The 23,715-nt window shown below is 55.5% G+C and overlaps 1 protein-coding gene and 1 long non-coding RNA gene across 7 annotated transcripts in view; one reads left to right on the top strand and one right to left on the bottom strand.

Moving 5' to 3' along the window:
• Positions 1-210: 210 nt before the first annotated feature.
• Positions 211-13,615, top strand: LOC111095012. Of its 4 annotated transcripts, XR_005371289.1 has the most exons (5): positions 211-756; positions 1,154-1,605; positions 9,827-10,772; positions 11,724-12,119; positions 13,359-13,615. It is a non-coding gene; the product is annotated as an uncharacterized LOC111095012 (long non-coding RNA). The 4 variants fall into 4 exon arrangements; XR_005371290.1 differs by lacking the exon at positions 11,724-12,119; XR_005371291.1 differs by lacking the exons at positions 9,827-10,772; positions 11,724-12,119; positions 13,359-13,615 and adding an exon at positions 3,484-3,685.
• Positions 3,564-23,715, bottom strand: part of NUDCD3 (NudC domain containing 3) — a 58,602-nt gene continuing 38,450 nt past the window's right edge. For 2 of the 3 annotated variants that reach the window (XM_038559559.1, XM_038559561.1), the window contains exons 4-6: positions 14,197-14,340; positions 7,131-7,319; positions 3,564-5,081 (exon numbers count right to left, since the gene is read on the bottom strand). In XM_038559559.1, the coding sequence (XP_038415487.1) occupies positions 4,971-5,081; positions 7,131-7,319; positions 14,197-14,340 (444 nt within the window). In that variant the 3' untranslated portion in view covers positions 3,564-4,970. The remainder of the gene's footprint in view (positions 5,082-7,130; positions 7,320-14,196; positions 14,341-23,715) is intronic. The other variant, XM_038559560.1, reaches the window with a different exon arrangement.

The following is a 23,715-nucleotide window of genomic DNA, read 5'->3' as shown; positions in this document are numbered from 1 at the left end:
GGACCCCGGGATCACGCCCTGAGCCAAAGGCAGACACGCAACCGCTGAGCCCACCAGGTGCCTGCCTCCTGCCCCTCAAGACGCCGCCTGTGCCAACACTGGGCTCCTGGATGATCCAGGAGCACTCCCGTCACCTGCTCTGCTGTCTTTGTTACCACCTAAGGGGTCACAAGCCAGGTTCTGGGGAGGGGGTGTGATCTCTGGCAGGCTGAGGGTGGTTACACAGCCTGGCCCCGCCTCCTGCAGCCCCCTCGTGGGGGGGGGGGCGCTCTGGGCAGCCCCTCCCCCAGCCTGGGTGGACAGGCTAGGACGGAAGGCACCCGAAGCAGAGCTCCACCCCTGTGCCCTCATCCACGTCAGGCCAAGTCCTCCCTGTGCCCGAGACCCTAAATCCTGGAGCCCTGTCTGCACTAGGCACCCAAGGCCCTTCCCCGCCTGCCACCGGGCCCGCTCTACCCCGGTGGCTGGGAGAGGCCACCCTTCCAGAGGCAGGTCCTCAGGGAGCCTGTGGTAAGCAGGTGCCGTTGTGGGACTGTGGCGGTCACAGCCGCAGCCCCCCAGCCCCCACTGCACCCCTCAGTGCCAGCTGGCTCTCTAGCCCATGAGTGTGCCCAGAAACCGGAATGTGGGTAAAATCTCCGTTTTAAAGCTAGCAGCAAATGAAAAGGTTGCTGAACGGGCACAGAGCTCCACACTGGGAACGCGAGACAGTTCTGCGGATGGACGTGCTAGGTGCAGCTGAATGTCACTAAGATGGTGAGCTCCGTGCCCGTGCTCGAGTCACAACATCCTTCCTAAGCGCGTGGACCTCCTGCCCGCCAGGCCCCCAGGTCACTTCCTGCCCCGAGGTGGGGCGGGAAGCAGGCCTGAGCCAGGGGGTAGGCCAGTCGCTGAAGGGGGTGGCAGGGCGGGGCCGGGGCTCTGCAGGGTCCAGGGTGGGTGGGAGGTCCCGCAGCACCCCCGCCCGGTGCTGAGCCCTGTGTGGGACCATCTTGCCAGCACGGAATTGGGAGCGAAAGGCCCTGAGGCTTGGGTGCGGTTGGGGAGCCCCTCTCCGTGGAGGCCTGGGGGGGCCACAGCGCCCCTGGATGGGTCAGTGGGTGCCTCTGCAGGACTTGCTGGCCAGAACACTCAGCCTACTCCTCGCCACCAGGCACGGGTCACTGCTCTCTGGCACACATTGGAAGCGACTCCCTGAGAATCCAGGAATTTGGGGTCAAATCCAAGGCCTGACTCTGTCCTTCAAAACCTGAGCTGGCTGGACCTCTCCATCCCCTTGTCCAGGCCCTGGGGCGCAGAGGGCACTGGAGGCTCCACCTGGCCTGCCGCATCCATCCCCAGTCCTGCCACTTGCCCAGGTCACCCAAGGTTCTGCTGACTGAGCTGCTTACCTCAACTGTAAACACGGGGCGAGTGTGCACCATCCTGCCATCGGGGGCGTTTTCGATCCCCGCAGAGGCCGAGGGGGTGCCCAGGATGCCCCTCGTGACCTCTGAGGACGTTTCTGGTGCTCCAGGAAGACAGCCTACCTCCCTGTAACCCAGAGAGCTGACACACCCACCTGAAGCAGGGCGCCTGGCCTGCAGGGCAGCCCCAAGCCAGCAGGTATCCCCGGGACTTTATAGCAGCTGCTGTGGGAGGCTGGGGGGGGAAGGGGGGGCCAGGAGGGGGGGCCAGGAGGCGGGGCCGAGTCCTGGCACCTTCCCCACCAGAGGCCGTCTCCAGCGGGCTGTCCCCAAACCCTACATGCAACATCTTCGCAAGATGCCCAACCACCTGGGGGTTGAAATGGAAGGAGTCCGGAGCACCCTGTCTGGGTCAGGGAGGACCCCAGAGTTGTGTGGGGCACCGCCTGGCCCCTCTCCCACAGCCCTGTGGCTGCTTCTGCAGCAGAGCTCCTCTTTGCTAGGCACCCGCCGGCCTGGGGTGGCCTGCTGGGCCCGGACAGCTGACAGGTTGTCCCCAGGGCTCCTACGCGTTTCGGCTAAAGCACCAGCTCCTGCTTGGCAGCCCCTCCGTGGCACCTGCCAAACCAGACCCTCTGCAGGCCAGGCACATGGTGGAGGGCTCCTAGGCCCCTGCTGTGGGCCGCCAGGAGACCCCACCCAGGCCACGCGATGGCCCCGACCTGGGCAGCTTCCCAACCACCTGCCCTGCAGGAGAGCCTGCCCCAGACCGCTAGCCGCCCCACCGCTATACCCACACCAGGACCCCTCCTCGGGGAGAAGCGCCTGGGCTGTTGGGGAGCGGTCGTCAAATGACGCCAGGGGCCTACCCCCTGACCTGCAGAGCGTCTGCCGGTACCAGGCCTGTGCCACACGGATGGCAGAGGCAGGGAGGCCCCACTGGAGCAGCATGCGGGGTGTGTGTGTGTGTGTGTGTGTGTGTGTGTCCAGCTCCAGCCTCAGGGGCATCCCTTCCTCTGTGGCCCTCAAACCGTGTTTGCATCAAAACGTCCCCGAGTGCATCCGGCTCTGGCTAAACAGCGTGGGAAGCAGCATGATGGAGAAGGCGGGAGGCCCGGCCTGGTTTCGTCCTCCATGCTAGCCAGACGGGAGACCACCCAGCCGGGACAGCCCCGCCAGGCTGCTGTGCCTGCCGGCCTGGCGGGGTGAAACTCACCACGTGCCTCCCAGCGTGGGCTCCAGTGTCCGTGGGCCTGGTCCCCTCAGGGCAAGGGGAACACACAAGGCGGTACCCAGGTCCGGGCTCAGCGGCAGAGGGCAGGCCAGGGCAAGCTGTCGGGCTGCACGCAAGCTGACCTCTGGAGGCCAGCCAGCCCTCAAGAACCCCATCTAGGGAGAGCACCAAGGGCTTGAGCAGACGGCTGAGCAGGGAGCAGAGCCTGAAATGACAGTGTTACCCCCCACACCCACCGAGGCTGGGACAGGTGCCAGCGGGAGGCCCACGGGAGCGCCAGCCTGCCTGTGGGGCAGACCCGGGTGGCTGTGGGTCTGTCCTCAGGTGGGCAGTCTTGGGCTCACTCCTCTCCACACCGCAACTGCCGCCTCCCGGACACTTCCTTTCTATGTAGAACATGGAGACTGTTCTCCCTCCCATACGTTTTTGGGCAAACTGTTGAAAGATGGGGCCTCTCCTCCCTGGCACATAATCTCTAGTCCTGGGCACTTGTGCGCTAATGCCACCACGCATCCTCCATTCACTTGAGAAGCACCACCAGGGCCTGTCCACAAGCACGGTCCCTGGGACAGGGGTGCAGCCGACGTGCTGTGCCCGGGAGGGTGCAGGCAGATGGGTGAGCCCAGCACGCGGGGGTGGGGTGGGGTCCTCTAGCTGAAGCTTCGGGATCCTGTGCTCACTTCAGCTTTTCAGAACTTGCTAGAAACCCATGTCGGCTCTGCAGCCACAATCCTTTTTTCTTAAAAGCTCGTCAGATTTCTGAAAACCACAGGTTAGAGCAGACACAGATCAGAAGACACTAAGAAATCCCCTACTTTGGCGTCTGTTTTGTACGTGAGGCAGGGACCTCGTGGCTGGAGTTCCGGAAACGCACACACGCAGAGAAGAGTCTCAGAAGCAAGTGACACACACGGACGCCGAAGTGCTTAAATACAGATTTATTGCAAACCAACACTGGACAGGGGACTTCGTGGGCGGGCACCCTGGTCTCCGCGGACCTCGGCTGACGGAGCTCAGTGGCCAATCTGCGGCGGCCGCGTCTGGAGAGAGAAAACACGCAGACTGCACCGGCTCCAGGGCCCAGGCCGGCAGCAATGGGCAGAGGACACCCATGAGGACAGCCCGCCATCGGCCGCATGGCCGGGTGCCCCAGCCCGCCACTCTGACGCTGGTGAGCTGCTGCCACGATAGGCGGGGTGGGCAAAAATGCAACACTGAAAACGTCAGAGAAAACGACGGACCATGGAGTCCATGGCTCCCCAGTCTCCCGAGTAGCTGGGGTACAGTGCACGCCCCATCTCATCACACCAGGAGACCCCGACGAGACCATCGAGACCGGTTCGCACACACATGCGTGCTATGAGAGCCCTGGGATGTGGGACAGGTTGGCAAATGCTGGGGACCCCGAGGATGGGTCTCGCAGTTCTACCAACAAGCTTCGGCCCAACTATGGGGGCAGAGCTCTGCGCCCCCTTGGCGATGCTCCTCCCAGCCACCTGGTGTCTGCACCTCCTTCGATGGCACAAGAGCCACCCGATGCTTCCCAGGGGCTGCTTCGGACATACACAGGAATCCCCACTCGCTTCTGGCCATCTCAAGCCACAAACCTGCCCCCAATTGAGTCAGCTCCCACCTACTCAAGCCCTTTGAAGGGGGCCGTTTCTGGAGAAACCATCGCCTAGAAAGGAGTCCTCCTCAGGCCCCAGGACAGCCCCGGAGGGAAGGTCCCAGGAAACCTGCCAGCTGACAGCCCCACAGAGCAGTGGGCACGCGGCCTGCGGGCCTGGGGTGGCTCAGGCCCCACAGGCAAAGCAGAGGCAGGAGGAAAGGCCGTGGCTGTGTCTCCCGAGGGCACCTGGTCGGCTCCCTGACAAGGACCACACCCCACAGAAGACAGTTCCTGCTGTGTCTGTGGCCACTTGGGACCATGTCCCCACATCCAGCAGCGCCGACCAGAACCCCCAGTCTGCTCTCCCTGACCAGGCTGAGCATCCAGCAGACGCACACTCACACACCAAGCGAGAGCGCACACACAGGTGTGCAGGAGAGATGAAGGCGAGGACCCTCGCGCCCCCCTCGGCAGCAGCCGGCCCAGCACCCGCTCCCCGGGCCCAGCACGAGGAAAGCAAGCAGAGCGTGTGCAGCAGCAGGAGGAGAGCGGGTGGCCGGTGTCCCGCTCGCCCCGTGCTGCTCCCGACAGTCTGGAGACACAGGGCTGGGCGCCGCGGGTTCACCCTTGAAAGAAAGGAGGGCAAGGGCGAACCCGGCAGCGAGTCCCTGGCGGGAGGGAGCCGGGGGCACGGCCGCAGGCACGTTCTTTCCTCTGGGCATTAAAACTGCACAGCCCCCGGGGAGATGTTGAACATGGCCGGGTCGAATCGTTGGCCTCGGAAGGGGGAGCCTTCGGCATCCCACCCCTTCTTCAGCATCTCATGGACTTTCTACAAACAGAAAACAGACACAGAGGTTAACCACACGGCCCAGAGCACGACTTGCTCCGCCGCCTCCACAAGAGGATCGGGGTTGTCGCAGACACCGAGCAGGGCGCCCCCGCACACAGCGCAGGGAGAAAGGCCCGGTGTCCCTCCTGCCCGAGGCCACTCTGCCTCACAGAACCCGGCGCTGTGGCCGTGAGTGTGGCCCACGGTAGCCAGTCACTGCCCACTGCGTGCACACGGCCACGCTGAGGGCATCCACCCCTTCCTGCCAAGCCCCATTCCCCATTGGCCACTCTCTGGACAGGAGCCCCAGGGGAGCCCTGACCCCTGGCGAGGACGGTGTCCAGAGCCACCCGTGCAGCCTGAGGGGCCCTCTCTCCAGGCCTGCTCCCCACACGGGCCGCCTGGGCCTCCTCATAGGACCAGCCAATCCCGCTGACCCTCTGGCCCCACGCGGCCTACTTCCCCAGGGGCCTGCTTTCCTCCAAAGGCCATAGCTACATCCCGAACAGTGTGACACCGGCACCTCCTGGCTTTGTATCTGGCTCCCTCCCTGCTAGCTCCCAGCAGGGGCCTCCTCCTGCCTCCACACTCTTGTGCGCTGACCCTGCTCCCCTCACCCTGCTCCCCTCACAGCTGTGTGCCAGGATGCCCCATGTTTGCACACACTCCTCCCCAAGTCCCTGGGGAGTCCAGAGCGGTCCTAGGCAGCAGTGCTGGTGCTGGTCATTCAAGAGCGGGTGACCCGAGCAAGGGGCACACCCAGTCCATGTCTCCTGTGCGTCTGCTCCAGGTGCCCAGAGAGCACTGCTCACCCAGCATTCACGTCCCCCAGGGCCCCATGCTGCCCCGCACAATGGCAAGTCCTGCTGGAGTCTGGGCCGCTCGAGGCACAGAGATCTGTCCGCTAGGCTGCAGCATCTTTAAAGCTCTTCCTTGGACCCTTCCTCCTCAGCTGCCTGTCCTGGACCTGGCGGCAGAAGTCTCCTGCTCCCCTCTTGGGCCTGGGTGCCTGGCCACTTCCAGGCGGTGGCACCTGACCCCCTCCACGGGGCCCAAGCTCACAAAGCTTGCGTCTGGTGACTGCAGGCAGCTGGCACGTAAGGGACAGGGACAGCTACCCAGTGCACACAAAGGCAAGTGCACGCTCAGCAGTGACAGCCGGAGACACAGCCTGTGAGGCACAGCCCGTGAGGCACCCAAGGTCCCCCCAACAGACCACCTCAGCCCCTCCAGCCCTGTAGGCCCAGCTGGTCACGGAGCCTGGCTGAGAGAAGGCTCAGAGGCTCAGGCCCCAGCCCTGCTGCCCGAGCCACCGGGCTACCCTGACCACAAGCTGGTGCCTGACACTCCTCTCAGGGCCACCAGTGGAGCCCACGACCCAGCCCGCCCTGCCCACCTGGCGCAGGCAGAGCTCTTGGAGTGAGCCCCGCAGGAGCAAGGCCATCTGAGGACAGGGTGGCAGGAGGACCCCCGCGGTGCCCCCAAAGCACCAGCAGGACCACAGTGAGGCCCCCAGGGTAGCACTGGTGCCCCCACAAGGCTTGAGCTGGCCAGGCCTGTCATGCTGGGGAACCAAAACTAACCTGGGAAGAGCAACGCTCTCCCCCCAGAACAGCCAGTCTTGGGAGCGCTGAGACACACGAACCCTCTTCCCTGCCCTCAGGCGGCCGCACAGCCTCGGCCTCTGCACACCGGGCCCTTCCTGCCTTCTCCACGCTGGTCAACCCGGACTTCTCAGGCCTCTGGGGTTCCATGGGGACTCGGGAGGATTCTTCCCATGGGCCCCACAGCAGGGCTGAGCCTGGGTCCTCACAACTCTGCCCAGGGTCCTCTGGGGGGGGTGTGGGGGAGAGGGTCATCAGAGACACACATGCCCCCCCGATGCCCTGCAGAGCTAGGGTCACATGCCATGTCCCACGCCTGTGTGTACCAGCACCCCTTCCTGGACGGTGACAGGTGACCAGGCCAGGGCCGCCTGCAAGGATCCCACAGGAGCGCCCCCTCCCCTCCGTGCCCCCAGCATGCCCCCGCTGCCCCTGCCCTTCTCACCAGCTCGTGGCTCTGCGGCTTGCCTTGCAGCTTCTGGTGGTAATCGAAGGTGAGCCTGTCCAGCACGGCGTGCTCCTCCTCATCCACTGTGGCCATGGAACGCTCCTTGTTGATCTTGTCGATGTCAATGTGCTCCTCGCCCTCCAGGACGGCGCTCCACCAGTACTCACCCACCTTGTTCAGGCTCACCTGGGACATGTGGGCAGACAGGGCTCCATGTGGGGGTGGCACTGGTTCAGGGCTCGGGGTCGTCGGCCTTCACCCCTCACCAGGTTCTGAAGCCAAAGCCCCGTGTGCGTGAATACCCCACACCTGCTCAGCTGCCAGGACCCCAGCCCAGCCCCCACCCCATCCTCCCTGCACTGCTGGGGACACTCGGCCCCAAATAGGAGCCTCTACCCACACTCTGGCCCTGCCAGTTCGCCCACTATACACGTGAGGGCCTCCCTTGCTTCCGGCATGGCACCCAGGCCAGGGTAGCACGCAGGCAGGGTGCAGGCTGCATGCCTCCCTGTGGGCAGCCCACTGTCCCTCACACTATCCACCTAGCCCCCAAAGGCAAGAAACGCCCAGTCACGCCCCAAAGGCTACGGGGCAAAGCGGGCAGGACAAGCCTGCAGCTGGAGCAGCTCTCACTCAGGAGCACCTGGGGAGAGGGTTACTGGCTGGAGGGCAATCGTGACATGACAGATCCAGAACCTGCCCATCAGTGACGTATGTGAGGACACCATGCCCCCTAGCCCCCCAGCCCCACCTCACCCAGGGTCTGTCTGGCCCTGGCCACCGCAGCAGGGCTCTATCCTCATCTCAGAGAAGGACTTCGGAGGTGGGCACAGGTACAGGGCAGGCCACACAGCGAGAGGGCATCCAGGTGACAGCATGGCATTCATGTCACCATGGCAGAAATAATCCTGCCCTTGCTGACTACCCCAGTGGGCATGGGGCACGCCGACGGGAGGGCTGAGACGGCGGGCTCGGAGCACCCCTGCCGCTCGCTCGGCAGGTGAAGGACTTCTTCCTGCAAACGCCACAGTTGACGTTTGGGGTGGATTTTGTTTCCAGATGCTCTGCTCAGCTGGCGCCTTACTGACCTTACTCCCCAGTTTGTGTGGGGACCTGACCCGGCCCCCCAAGACCCCACGTGGAGAACACAGCCCACCCTCTCCATATGCAAATCTGCGTTCCAACGCAACAACTACCTCCCAAGTGGGAGTGCATTCCAAGGCGCTTACAGGCCAGTGTGCCTCTGGGAGACAGCACGCCCTCCGGCATCACCCTTGCCGGGACTGCTCCAAACAGCCAGAAGTCAGCGCCTGCTGCTGACAGGGTGCGGGGGGGCAGAACAGCCACTGCAGCCACTGACCACCAGCACAGAGGTGTCAGCCCGCACCGCCAGGGGCCCCGCTGCTGGCCCTTCCCACACACGGCCTTCCTGGGCATGATGGGCTGACCCTGCAGACAAGGAGCCTACTGGGCCTTGATGCCTACGTCTCCTGTGTCCCCAGGGCAAGTCTTCACGGACCCTTTGCAAACCCAGCAAAAATGAAGATGAACAGAGCATCACCTTTACTAAAAATGTTTTGAGGTAAAATGTAATAATCGCTCTACAGTGAACTTCAGTGCGCTGAACGCACACAGTGTTGTGCAACCACCACCTCCATCTGGTTCAGAACACTGTCCTCACCCCAAAAGGAGTCCCGTGCCCACGAGCAGCCCCTCCCCACTGTCCTCATGCTTCCCCATCCTCCCTGTGCACGTCAGGTGTCCTGCTGTGCCCCAGCTTCTTGTACTCAGCGTGGTGTCCTCCCGGTGTGTCTGGAGGCCAGGGAGGTACTCTGGGAACAGCGCTCTAGGACCAGGTCTTGGAGTTGGATGGGGTTCCATCTGGTTCTGATTTTTCACTTTAACATTGTTACTTCCTTAAAAACCAAGTTTGCAGAGATGTAGTTTTGGATTTAATGAAATTCACCCATCTGAGGGCACATCAGAATCCTGACACACATGTAGCCATGCTGCCAGCAGCCAGTCACAGGGGGACATGGCTCTGGTTGCATATCCTTCCCTGTGCTCATTTGCCATCTTGTTTTTCTGAACGTTTTATTTGGGATAATTTCAAACATACCCGTGTGTCTCTGCCCAAGGCTCCCCACCAACATGTTACCCCTGCTCTGTCACTGCATGACAGAGTACATTTAAGGACATGCATAACATGCAATAAATCACAGGATGTTTTCGCCTGAACCACCTGGACACCGCAACAAGTGCCTCCTTCCTGAGGAAAGTTTCAGCCCACCTTCCCTCCTGCAGAGGATCCAGGCCAGGGTCCCAAATACACCTTAGTGGTCCTGTCCTCACTCATCTGGAACATTCCACTGCTTTGCATTTAGAGACCGTCCTTCATCTGGGGTCTCATGTTCCCCTCAATTGACTGCGGGAAGCACCCCCAACAGCATAATGCACAGGTGACACCATGTCCCGCCCAGCATGTCACCACATCCACTGGGCATATCTCCTTGAGCCCACCTCCCCCACAACAGTGGCAGGAGCCCCTTACTCACTGTCAGCACCTACGCCTGGGTGCCCAGAACCTCAGTGGCTCCCACTCACTCCCATCCCTAACTATGCAAGTGTTCAGAGCATTCTAGCTTGACTGGTAAACTGCTAACATGCCCCCTCCTTCCCTGGCCTCCCTCTAGGACCCTCACAGCGACCTGGTCCCAGACCTAGAATCAGGTTCCCAAAGCGTCCTCACAGAAACTTCGAACCCCACGTGAACAAGCTCTGCACCCCACAACCTGTGCGATGACTCAGCAGCCTCTGCCTCCCCCTCCTCCCCTCGTGGCAGAAGCAAACATGGCGGCCATGTGCCTGCTGAGGAACAGTGGCTCCTTGTAGCACTCTCCAGACCATGGGGGCCAGGGAGCCATCCGTGAGAGCCGTGGACAGTGCTTCCAGGGAGGCGCCTTGAAACGGGGTCAGACAACAGGAACCCTCTCTCTGCAGGTCCCTCCGAAAGGAGGACGTGGGTCTGCAGCCAACCACCAACCTCAGAGCTTGCCAGGCACAACACCTCAAAGGGCGATCTCCTGGTGTCTTGTGCTGTCAACGAACTTTTTAAGCTTACGAATTAGAGTGCTGTATGGGCCAGGACACGGGTGTGGCGGGGGGGGGGGCGGGGGGGTGGAGGGGTACATGGCATGTGCTGGAAGTATGAGCAGCCAGGTTGTGCTATCTGCACTCTCCTCTCGCCTCGGGATGGAGGGACAGCCCTGCGTCCCCTGGGAACACATTCCTGCTGCCCTGGGCCACCTACTTCTGCCCCAGAGCCACAGCTCCTCCCTGCTGGGACTCAGGGACTGGCTAGGGGCAGCACCACAGCACTGAGCGCCTCAAGAAACACCCAGGGTCCTGAGAAAGGAGAGCACTAAGGCCAAGTGCCTGCAATTCATTCCATGGACTGGTTTCCAGGCTTCTGGTGCTCGCCAAGTTTGACGTTATCAAACTCACATCTGGGACAGATGATGCGCTGTGACTCTGGTGGCCGCCAGCGAGAGACAGCACCAGGAGAGCACTTCCCGAGAAGCACAACCTCACCAGGAGACTGAGACAGACAGACGAATGAGTGCAGGCAGGCCGGTCAAGGTAAGTTAGGATCAGTGAAGCAGCGCTGGCGGGCACGCTGGGACCTGGCCACCCCACGGACACATGGCACAGGAGAATGTCCCCCAGCACGCGGCCAAGCACTACAGCGAGCCTGCAACTTCACTTCTGAGAACTGAACTTGAGGAAATCATCTCAATAAGTATCCGAGAATGGGGGGGGGGGGGGGGGGCACGGTTTGTGCATACAATACACACATATTCCGGGTGAGCGCTGAGGCCAAGCAGGGACAGGCCCAAGAACACTGGTAAACTGCTAACCTGCTGAGCGCCCTGATGCCCAACCTGGGGGGCGGCTTCCGCCTGGGGTGCTCAGCATGGAGCACCCACCACGGCAGAGGGGCCGCAGCACCACCTGGAGGGGGAAATGAGGACAGCGTGCCACGGAGCTTCTGGGACAGCGTGGCACGGGGGAGGCGCGCTGACTTCAAGTCTCTTAACTCTCTTAACCGGGAAAGGAGTCTGCCTGAGAGGCAAGAAGCCTCCTTTAACATTCTCGAGTGTGGGAGGGAGGGAGGCAGAGCTGTCATCCGGTTTTAGCTGCCACCCCTGCCTGCTCTGAAAGCTTGCCGGGCGTGTCTGATGCGCATCCACTCAGGCAATGAGGGTGGCTGGGAAGCAAGTAGCGTGGCTCCCTGAGAGGTCAGAGGCATGGACCAATGACTCTGGTGAGGTAAGAGGCACCCCTAGGGTCGCCCCCCATGGTCCACGAGGCTCTCACCACCTACAAGGCGGCCAGGGGCGGCCAGGGGCAGCCAGGGGCTTTTATTCTCCATCTGGAGCCCAGAAGTCCAACATGCAAGTGTTGCAGCAGGGCCAGGCTCCCTCTCTAGGTCTTCCCAGTGTCTGCCTGTCTTTACATCACTCCTGTTTGTGTCTTCCTCTGTTTCCAACCTCCCTCGTTCGCTCATAAGGTCCCATTTGCTGGTTCCAGGCTCTGGTAAAGACCCCGGGGCCCTTGAACGTGTTCCTCAGCAGCCCTGGTGCTCAGCACAGTGCCCAGCCCTGAACTGCCAGTGACCCACAGACATCTAGGGATAGACCAACCCCGGCTCTCAGCCTCACTAGAAGGGTCAGGAATGGAGCTCCTCTGCGGCTAACGGGACCACCGGAGCCAGGCAGTGCTGAGCGGAGCTGAGGCACACAGCAGGTGCGGCGGCCCTGGCAGCCCCATCTGCCTCCGATGTCCGAGGGACGTGGTGCTTGTGCCCAGCAGCAAATCCAAGGAGGGTCTTCACGCATCAGAGCAAGACGCCCGCCTAGCTATGGTGCATCTCAGATACGTGACCCCAAATGTCACTGACAAATGAAGCCCAGAATACAGTCCGTGGTGAGTAGGGAAGGCAGGGAGAAACCCCACATTCCCTGGGGAGTGCACATTCCGGTGGCGAGGCCCTGACACATGCAGTGCCAGCTGCTGACAGTCAAGCCACTCTGAGGGCTCCCACGTGGACCCTGCTGGCAGGAGGTCTGCGGGAAAAACTTGCAGAAGTCATGTTCATGGGCAGTGCCAAGTACACTGCCTCCGCGGTCAGCTCTGCATGGCTGAGCTCCTGAGCACCAGGCGCTGGGCAAAAACAAACTAGAAAAGTGAATGGCAGCAGGGCACAGCACGAGAGGACCAGAGGGGCCACCCCCTGGCCACGCACGGGCCGCCCCCCCCACCTCCTCCCCACCCTCTCCAGGGTGCCCTGCAGGTGGAAGGTCCACAGTGAGGAAACAGGCCAGTTCGGGAGCAGAGGTGTAGTTCCACCTCATGCAAGCCGCATCCCTGTCTGTAAAGCAAGTTTCCAGAGAGTAAAGTGCATTACCAAGCACCTCGTGGAGCCCAGTGTGAGTGCACTCAGAAGAGGACACTGGAATGACGAGCTAATGGCCCGCCATGAGCCACAGTCACGCTCAGGCTCTCGCACACATCACACACAGAGGCGCCACATGGCTGCGAGGAAGGCAAAGTCAGCTCTACCAACCAAAGCTCAAGATGAGCTACCCGGAATCACCAGAGCCACGTTTCCACAGCAGTAATGGAAAGGACACCGGTGATGACCCTGACAGACACCAGTGCAGTGGCTGGGGGCCTTCAGAGGACCAGCAAGCACTTGGCCAGTCTGTCCAGGCAGGGAGGGGGGTTCCATCATCCTGGAGGCAGCATCAAGGCAGAGTATGTTCCGATGGCTCCTCGGAGCAAAGCCACCAGGTGCCACTGGGACTCCCTCAGGGTCACTGCTCGGGAGTCACCCCTGCCCCAGGCAGGATGGTGAAGCCCCAGGCCACGGGCAGCGGCACCCTGGATCTCGGTCTTACAGTTCTACCCACCCAGGATGAGCTGCCAGCTGCTGGGAGGCTGATAGTGGGGGTGGTGAGGAGACCCCAACTTTACCTCCCACAGCCCTGGGAAGCACAAACAAGACCATGACCACGAAGACATGTTGCAAATGAGATGAGCTGGTGATACAAACGACCATGCGGCCGGGGTGTGGGACGTGGTTCGGGTGAACTGGGGGACAGGGAGGCGTGGCGTGACGGGAAGAGGGACTGAGCCTGTATGACAACTGTCACACTCCCACAGAGAGAAGCAAGAATGCTGGAAAGGCAGAGGTGCCGAGCAAGGTTTAGAACGAGAGCTGGGTAGACCAGGCCTGGCTACCTGGCAGTACCTGGGAGTGCTCACCAGCACGCCAGCACAACAGACCCCTCTCCGCTCCACAGCCCTCCAGTCAGCATGGACAGGCTGCTCACTGGTACCCATCCCACGAAGATGAAACTGAAACATTTCTTCCTTTTCCTTCCTTCCTCATATGAATAAAAGTGTTTCTGTAAAATCCTGAGATTTTTGTTCAAAGACCTGGTCTGTTCCCACTGCCCTGCACCCTCTCTCCAGGCCCGAGTCAGGCACCTTTTGCCATATGAGGCCCCCTGGGCACTGCCCACTGACCGGGTGGCAAGGCTTCGAGGAGGCCGAATGAGCCTCTGAAGATGCCGGTGACAAGAGCACTTAGGCAGCCCGCTTGGCCTGTGCAGCCCCAAGTAGCTCAGCCAGCTGAGACTCCTTTGTCAAATAAGCTGGTCTATCTGAACCTGTTCACTCTGCATCCTCCAGGAGGAAATCCATGACATTCAATCTGCCTTTCAATTTTCCACTTATCTGGTTCTGCCTCAGATGTAACCAAGTCGCCAGCGAGTGGAAGCCTCTGGGACTGGGAGGAACATCCTGCACAAGCACAGCCGAGCTCTGGGGATGACCCTGCCAGGAGCTCCTGTCATCACTGTGTGCGGTTTCCACGTGGGCACAAGGACAGAGGACCACTGAGTTTCACATTCCCACTGGCTCCACTTCAGAGAACCAACTGGTAGGACCCCACGCCCCTTTCTCCTCCTGGAGTGCCCACACAGACACCCACACTCACCAGGACGCACTTCCCAGGCTCCAGGCTCCAGAGAGAGCTCTCGGTGTTGACCTTGTGGGTGAATTTCCCTTCCATGAGGACGTGCTCCCCATTCTCCTCCAGCACAGCCACCCGGATGGAGCTGCTGCTGAGGGCCACCGAGACCTGGAACCGAGCAGAGGGGTGTCACTCTGTGCTGTGAAGGTGGCACCCAGTGCGCTCCCAAGAAGGAGAGAACTAGAAGCCAGGCCATCCTGGAAGAAGCAGGCATTCTGGGAGAAAAGAATCCCACCAACCAGGGACACTGGAAGCAGCAGCCTGTGCTCCACGGTCTCCTTCAAGTAAACATCCTAGAAGTTCTGTTTCAACATGGATAATGAAGACGCAGGCAAACTGCTGGTTTTCCACCCAAATCCCTTCTCCATCAGGGCAGACCAATATCCATGGCGGAAAGCAAGCCTGGCGGGCGCAGGTGGGGGTGTGCCTCCCACCGAGTCTAGCTGTCGCGGCCCCCTGGGTAGCACAGCTCCGCAGGGTGCCAGGAGGGCCAGGCCACACCCCCACACGCCTGCTCTGCCTCCGTCCCCGTCCGTCCGTGAGAAGCTGTGCCTTCGCCAGGGGCACTGAGCTGGCTCCTCTGGTTTCATAGTTTCTCTGTTCTCGAGAAACCCAGCCTCTCAGCTCACACTTGTCATGCATAGTCTCTCCCCTCTGCCCCACATCTGTCCCCAGCACCATATGGGAGCTGCTGGGACCCTGGCCCACAGCATCCAAAGCTCGTGAAGCCCTGGACGTTATTCAGATCAGAAACTGGAAGAGGAAAGCAAGTACAACTCCAGTTTCTCTTTCACTTCTTTTTAAACTCTAAAATCTGTGTCTATACTGTAATATCTTTTTATGATAGCATCTGCATAATGCGTGCATTCAATGAACAGACACTGGAAGGGACACCTCAGGCCCAAGGGTGGGGTTCCATCTGCTTTTGTTTGGAGACTACCCTCCCACATGGCTTGTAAGTACTCATTAAACACTCAGAAAGTATTGAACAGAAACTCTAAGTGTCCCAGAATATTCAAGCTCTGCTCCCATAACCTAATTGTATCGTAAATCTCGAGTAAAAGATGGGACAGTGGAAGGGGTGCTGTTCCAGAGTCCCCACCATCAGGTGGCTCTCAGGCGAGAGAGGAAGAGTTCCTGAACCGTGGGGGGAATGGGGACAAAAGCGCTGCTACAGAGCAGAGTGGCCCACAGACCACACCATGCCCACACACAGGGGCTGGGGCGTCCTGTGGGCACAGCTGCCCCCATACCAACCTCTGGGGGTGTCCTATTCACTCGGTCAGCGTGGCAAAGACACGCACACAAGCCAGCTTTACTTGGCATCCAACAGCCAACTCGGCAGCAGCCCAGCAGACTCCTGGGCCACCATGTCTCTGACCATGAACTTGGGCATGCGGTGGAGGCACTCCAGGAGCAAGCTCACTTTAATAAAATCCTCCCCGCTAGCTTTACATAACATGGTTATTTCCAAATTTGGGCAAGTTCTCACAGTGAGTCTTGCACAACAGCGGACAAGCCAAAGCACCGAGGGGACCTGGAGAGATGCTTCCAGTTCAAGGTGACGGTGCCCCAGCCTCTGGGACCCATGGAAAAAAAGCAAGCACAAGGAGAAAAATCCCAGACAACACAAGGGAGGAGGAGACGAAGGAGAAGAGCGTGGGGACAGGCAGGACAGAGCAGGAACAAGCAAGTGGTCTGCTGGTGTGCATCTGGGAGCCTCGGCTGCACGGGCAGCTGGCGGGCAGTCAGGTGGGAGGGCAGGAGCGGAGCGGTCAGAGCAGCCCCAAGACCGCAGTGGCATAGACCAAGGGGTCTGTCTAGCACTCTGAGGGGACAGTGTGGGTGGTGGGACCCACGTGCTGTCAGGAAAGCTGCCCGGTTGAGCCCTCAGCAGCCGTAGAGGAGCAGATCTCTGACATAAAACAGAGAAAACCATCCATACCGCCCTTATTCAAAAGAATGAGGAAAATATGTTTTTTAATTAAAAAACTACCAGGGAACTAAGAATTGAATCCTTAAACCAGCAGCATTAAAAAAAAAAAAAAAAAAAAAAAAGACTACAGATTTAGGAAAAAAGGAAATTCTAAAGTATTTCCAGTATATATCCTTAGAGAGGTGTGAGCGGTTTGACTATGGAACCAAAATGAAATGTGAAAATAGAACAATCACACACACCCCACTCAGAATTAAATACACAGAAGCTAAAATAAAATCTGCAACAGAAAGACTGTTAAAGTAAAAAAACTATCAAGATAGAGACAAAGACCAATCTAGGTGATCGGGGTGGCTGGCTAGAAACCACACGCAGCAGCAAGATAACACTCCGGAGTCGAAAACGTGCTTTTGGACAAAACCCACCAAGGGCTGAACAGAACGAGGGAAAAAGGACTCACACAAACTTATGGACTCCTAATATTCAAATTATTCAAATTAAGGTCCTAAAAGTTGCAAAGACCAGGGATAAAAGTTCCCTCACAAAGAACCTGAATGGAAGAGATCTCAAGAAACAGTAGCACTGGACATAAGACAAAAGGGAGGCAAGGCCCTCAATCTTCTAAGGGGAGAATTTTTTTAGATTTCCATACACAACCAAACCATGAAATAAATATGTTTAAAATAACTACATTAAAAAAAAAAAAACTACATTTTAAGACATTCAAGAGTCCTGTATTTACAATATATTGTAAATATATTTTTGAAGGAGCTATAGTTCCTTCAAAACTTTAAAACTTGAGAAAGCTCCTTGAGGCTATAGTCCAGCAAAATGAGAAAAAAAAAAAAAAAAAAACTAAACCAGAGGAAGATCTCAGGGGGAGGGAGGGTCAAAGGCACAAACTTCCAGGAAGAAGGTCAACGAGGCCTGGATCTCCTGCATCACATGGTGACCGCAGCTCACGACACTGTACCCATGCATGGGAAAGTTACTAAGAAAGTAGAACTCACTCTTATCACACACACACACACACACACACACACAAACGTATGGTGACAAATATAAACTAAACCTATTGTGATCATTTTGTAATACAGACATCAAAGCGTTGTTATACACCTGAAGCTAATACAGTGCCATAGGTCAGTTATACCTTAATAAAACTAGGAACAAAAAAAGAGAGAAAGATCCAAAAGGGTTCCAAACACACTGAATTTAATATAGAAGTACGGTGAAAGGAAGCCCCAGGATGGAAACTGTACAGAACTGAAACATAATTGGTCCAGGTTGGAATCGGAGGTGAGAGGACTTCAGGAAAAATGATTTCTAGATAATATATTGTACTAGTGAGTCTGAGTGATTTGGACATTATGCTGGAAGAATACTATTTTTTGTAAGATAAAAACAAAAAAAATACACAAGAAATTTGATGTAAAAATGAAAATAGTAGAGTTAACATCTCCAAAAAAGCTCTCATCCAAAAACACAAGAAGATTATTGGCAAAAATTGTCAAATATGTACTTTTTCTGAACTTTAGAAACTAATCAAAGGTTTGTAGGAACCCAGAGAGCATTTATTCAAGAAAAACAAGCTTTATGACAGCTTACCCTAGACCCATTCTCACTCTGTAGCCCCTTGGCAACCCACATTCCCAGTACAGCCTGGCGGCCATCTGAGGAAGCACAAAGGATCTATATAGTTCCTTCAAAACTTCATTCCCAAAGAACTCTGATTACTTGACCTGTGTGACAGTTCGCTGGAAGACCCCACTTGTTAGGCTGTTTTTAAATGGACTTCAAACAAGCCTTTTCCCCAGAGAGTGTTTGTTGAAAACAATTAAGAGGCAAGTATTTTAACTTCACAGCTGACTGAAATAGTTCATAACAGCTGAGGCAAACAAAAAAAGTTGTGCAATACAATGCCCATGGAGGTTTTGAAAACTTGGAACATGAACGTGCAGGCTGTGTGCAGAAAAAACCCTTCAGTAAGGCCCTAACCTCTTACCACTGGCTGACTCTGAGACTTTGCATGAACAAATGAAGGCTAAGGCAGAATTTTCAACTGCTAGGCTGTGTTAAAGGCAGGCCCTAATACATACATGGAGCCCCTGGGAAGAGAAATTCACTGGTTCTAGGTCTTTAAGAAAGTCTGTCCAATCATTTGCTGATCACTAAGTTCACCAAGTAGATACTTCATCAGCAACGCAAAATAAAGAATATAGACTTCAGAAAAGTAGCTCAAAAAAGTCATCAAATGGGGATCAATGGGTGGCTCAGTGTTTTAGCGCCTGCCTCCAGCCCAGGGCATACTATATAGTTCCAGGATCGAGTCCCAGATCAGGCTTCCTGCATGGAGTCTGCTTCTCCCTCTGCCTGTGTCTCTGCCCCACTCTCTCTCTCTCTCTATCTCTCATGAACAAATAAATAAAATCTATTAAAATATATATATTTTAAAAGTCATCAAACAAGAACTACATCAAGTACCAACAGCAACAAACCATGAGAAAAAGGGAGAATCTGAGTTCCAGAATTGCCACAGTATTATTTAAAATGCCTAATTTTCAACAAAAAATTACAAGACTCACTAAAAACGAAAAAAGATAGCCCATCCACATGGAACAAAAGCAAACAATAAAATCCGTCCCCAAGGAAGTCCAGACATGAACTTAACAAAAAGTCTATAAATCAGCTATTGTAAATATACTCAAAAACCTAAAGAAAACCATGTGTAAATAACTAAGGAAAGTATGAGAATAAAATCTCATGAAGAATATTAATAAAGAGATAAGACACGATTTTTAAAAATATTTTATGTTTTTTAAGATTTTATTTTTTTAAGATTTTATTTATTCATGAGAGACAGAGAGCGAGAGAGGCAAAGACATAGGTAGAGACATAGAGGCAAAAACAAGCAGGCTCCATGCAGGGAGCCCAATGCAGGACTCAATCCCAGGACTCCAGGATCATGCCCTGAGCCAAAGGCAGATGCTCAACCACTGAGCCGCCCAAGCGTCCCAAGACACTTTTTTTTTTTTTTAAAGAACCAAATACAAATTCTGGAACTTAAAAGTAACTGGGGAAAAAAACTGAAGCAGAAAGTCTACTAGAGGTCTCCAAAGCAGTCACAGCAGTTAGAAAAAAGAATCAGGAAATCTAAAGACAGGACAATAAGATTACTCTGAGGACCAGAAAGAATGAACAGAGCCTCAGGGACCTAAGGGACACTGCTAAGCACACCACAACATGCACAATGGAGCCACAGCAGGAGAGGAAAGAGGATAGAAAGAATCTATGAAAAAATGGCTGACAACACACACTCCAGAAGGTTAGTGAACTCCAAGTAGAATAAATTCAAAGAGGTCAAGACCAAGATGCATCAAAATCAAACTGTCAAAAAAGGCAAAGACAAAGAATCTTGAAAGTAGAATGAAAACCAATTCTGCACATAGAGGGCTCCTCAACAGAACAAGATCTGATTTGTCAACAGAAACCATGCAGTCTAGGGCACTTGGGGGGCTCAGTCTGTTAAGTGCCTGCCTTCTGCTCACATCATGACCCCAGGGTCCTCAGATCGAGTCCCGCATCAGGCTCCCTGCTCAAGGGGAGTCTGCTTCTCCCTCTGCTTCTGTGTCCCCCCGCCTCCCACTCATGCTCTCTCTCTAATAAGATCTTTAAGAAACTATGCAGGCTAGAAGGCAGTGGGAGAGAGTATTCAAAGGATGAAGGGAAAGCGTGTCAACCAAGAATTCTGCATCAAGCTCAGGTCGTGATCCCAGAGTCCTAGGATCAAGTCCCACATCAGGCTCCCTGCAGAGAGCCTGCTTCTCTCTCTGCCTATGTCTCTGCCTCTCTGTGTCTCTCATGAATAAATTTTTTAAAATCTTAAAAAAAAATTTAAATCCCAGAGAAAACACTAAGACAATAACTCCAAATATATAGTTTAAAAAAAAAATAAGAGAATTAAAATACTACACTAGAAGGACCCCGGGTGGCTGAGTTGGTTAAGCATCCGACTCATGATTCTAGCTCACATTATGATCTCATGGAGTTGAGCCCCGTGTTAAGCTCCGCATTTAGGAGGGAGTCTGCTTGAGATTCTCTCTCCCCCTCTGCCCCTCCTCTGCTCATTCTCTTTCACTTGCTTGCAAAAAACAAAACAAAACAAAACAAAACTTGAATAAAAAATAAAGTAAAATACTACACTAGAAAATTTGTATTTAACACCAAAAAAAGCAATCATGGAGGGAAAAAAGAACCAAAATATTTAAAACTTACTATAAAGATACAACCATGAAAAAACAGCATGAAAGAAAAAAAACAGCATGGACATACAGATCTATGGAATACATTTTAAAATTCAGCAATAAACCCATAAGTTTATAGTTTATAGTTTATAGTTGCTTGATTTTAAACAAGGGTGGCAAGACAGCTCAATGGGGGAAAAGAAAATGGGACCATGACAAATGGGGGTATCCATATGCAACAGAATGCAGTGAGACAACTTTCTCATGCCTTATCCAAAAATCAACTCAAAATGGTTGTGTAGGGACTCAAAGTATAAATCTCAGGAAAAAAAAAAAAAAAAAAAAACAGAAATAAATGTAAATACTCACTTGGGTGAGCAAATGGCTTCTTAGGTATGCATAAGCAACCAAAAATTAATGAATAAATAAACTCTAGATCTTCTCAAAACTAAAGTTTTCGTGCTTCAAAAAACACCATCTCTTAAGAAAGTACAAAGACAATTCATGGAGCGGGAGAAAATACTTTTAAATTATCTAACAAAGGTACAGTATTTACACTTAAAAAGAATGCTTACAATTCAACAATAAAAAAATCCAATTTTTAAAAAGGCAAAGGACCTGAAGAGACCTATGTTTTTACTTATTTTTTTTTAAAGATTTATTTATTTATTCATGAGAGAGACAGACTGAGAGAGAAGCAGAGACACAGATGAAGGGAGAAGCAGGCTCCTCGCAGGGAGCCCGATGTAGGACTTGATCCCTGATCCTGGGATCACAACCTGAGCCAAAGGCAGATGCTCAACCACTGAGCCACCCAAGTGTCCCACTTATTTTTATTTTTTTTAAAGATTTTATTTATTTATTCATGAGAAACACAGAGAGAGAGAGAGAGAGAGGCAGAGACACAGGCAGAGAGAGTGGCAGGCTCCCTGCAGGGAGCCCGACATGGGATTCAACCTCAGGACCCCAGGATCACACCCTGGGCTGAAGGCAGACACTCAACCACTGAGCCACCCAGGCATCCCCAGACCTATTTTTTTTTTTTAAGATTTATTTATTAATTTCAGCGTGTGCACGAAAAGAGACCGCATGTGCTTGAGTAGAGGTGGAGGGTGGGGCAGAGGGAGAGGGGGAGAGACAATCTCCAGCAGACTTACCGCTGAGCGTGGATCCAATTCAGGGCTCAATCCCACAACCCTGAGATCTTGACCTGAGTTAAAACCAAGAGTGGGATGCTTAACTGAATGTGCCCCCCCAGGCGCCCCCAAATTAAAACTCATTAAAAGGTAGTCACGGTTTTAAGGTCTGTAACAGCAGAACACTGGCAATAACCTCCGTGCCAATTACCCGGGGACTCGTTTAATAACCAGCTTGCTGACTGAAGGGGCAAAGGCAGATGGGAGCCCTGGCTGTGAGGGGCAGTGGGCTCAGGGCCCCTGCACATTCATGGTTCTGGCAGCCCGAGCAGGCCCGCGTGAGGACTGGGGACACGGCAGCCAATGCCAGAGACCAGAACCGCCATGGGGTAGCCAGGGTGGGAATGGTATGGGAACGCGCCACTGTGCTGACGGTGGGCTCTGACAGTACACACGCATACTCCATGATGCACGCGGACGTCCGCCAGGATAGCTCAGCAGCAGGTACACGATGCCGAGGCTAGGCAGGGGCTGGTGGAGGACAAGAGGACAGAGGCAGGATGGAGACTTTCTGCCACCCGCATTCACCCTCCTGGGAGCCCAATGTCCTGAGCACTCCCAACTCTGTCAGAAGCAGATATGGAGCCCAGGAGCCTTCTCTGTCCCTGGGACCCCCTCCTACATTTGTTCTGAACATCTTCGAAGAAGAGAACTCCATAGCACGCAGCTTTCAGACAAACTCCACCAGCTGCAGCAAGCTCAGGGGCTGGGCACTGCTGTACAAGACATGCTCAGAAGCCTTGGTGCTGTTCCGGAAGGTTCCTGCAGTGAAGACACGGACAGTGAGGCACAGCTGTGAGCCCACCAGCCAGCAGGACCTCGTCCCTTAGCGAAGACCACACAACTCTGGCAGGAACCAGCACGTCAAGGAGGAAAGGAATCTGCGCGTCCCTCAACACACTCAGCCAGGACCCTGCAACAAATCTCATGACACGTGCCACCTGAAAGGCACCGTCTGATGGGGCTGGGGCAGGGCTGGGTCCTGGTCTCTGCCTGGCGGCCTCAGCAGCTTACAGCTGTGGCTTTCATCCACAAGATGACAGGTTAGGACTAACAGTGTCTGGAGTGCCAGGTTCCAGCCCTGAAATCCTACTTTTCAACAAAATGCCAGGTTCCTGAGCAGCCCTGGCAGACACTGCAACCGCCCCAGTGCTTCCGCGGTGAGCGTGCCACCCCTGCTCCCTGCTCCACGTCTGCACGGCGGCCAGGACGGGGAGCCAGGCGGTGGTCCCGGCAGAGCGCACGGAGCCGGGCGCTGGGCACAGTTCACGCACACGTGGGACCAGAGCTTCACCTTGAGGGTTTCTGATTCACCTGCAAAATGATAAACTAGAAAAAGGCTGCATGGAAAGTACAGACACTTGCACATCACACATTATGCACATGCTCCGTCCTGTCCTCTGCCACACTTGACAGTCTGTTTCTACAAAAAGTCAGCCAGGAGAGGCAATGCTCTGGAGTCCCCGGTGGGAGACTCGGGGTGCAGGAGCCCTCCCACAGCTACCCGCAGCCCACTGCCCCCACACCCCAACGGGGACTTCCACACTGAGCTGCCACCACCACAGCTATCAGCACGACGATATCTGACAGGTGCCACAGACGAGGCCCAGAAATAAACACTGCTGACAGGGAGCTATGACAGGCACCCCAGGGGAGAGCCGGAGGGAGCCAGTCCAGAGAGAAGGCGCAACTCTGAGGGAAAAAGCCCTTAGACCAGCAAAAGCCAAGAGACACGAAATACATCTATTCCAAAGTTTGAAGTTAGTCACGGCTGAAACTCCTAGATCACTAAAAACATGAGAGACCCCAGAGTTTTAAGAGAAGGAAGAACACATACTGTGGGGTTACTAAGTGAGTCCTAAGTTCTCACCACAAGAGGCACCCCTTGGAGGGAGGTGACAGGCGTTCCCCAGACCTAACGCAGACCAGGAGCAAGTTGCCGCATTGGGCATCTGAAGCTGGTACATCAACTGCACTTTTTTTTTTTTAATTTTTTATTTATTTATGATAGGCACACAGTGAGAGAGAGAGAGGCAGAGACACAGGCAGAGGGAGAAGCAGGCTCCATGCACCGGGAGCCCGACGTGGGATTCGATCCCGGGTCTCC

This window comes from Canis lupus, chromosome 16 (genome assembly GCF_011100685.1).
Source record: "Canis lupus familiaris isolate Mischka breed German Shepherd chromosome 16, alternate assembly UU_Cfam_GSD_1.0, whole genome shotgun sequence".
NCBI lineage: Eukaryota > Metazoa > Chordata > Mammalia > Carnivora > Canidae > Canis > Canis lupus.
The sequence above is the reverse complement of the archived record's forward strand: the minus strand, read 5'-3'. Positions and strand labels throughout refer to the sequence as shown.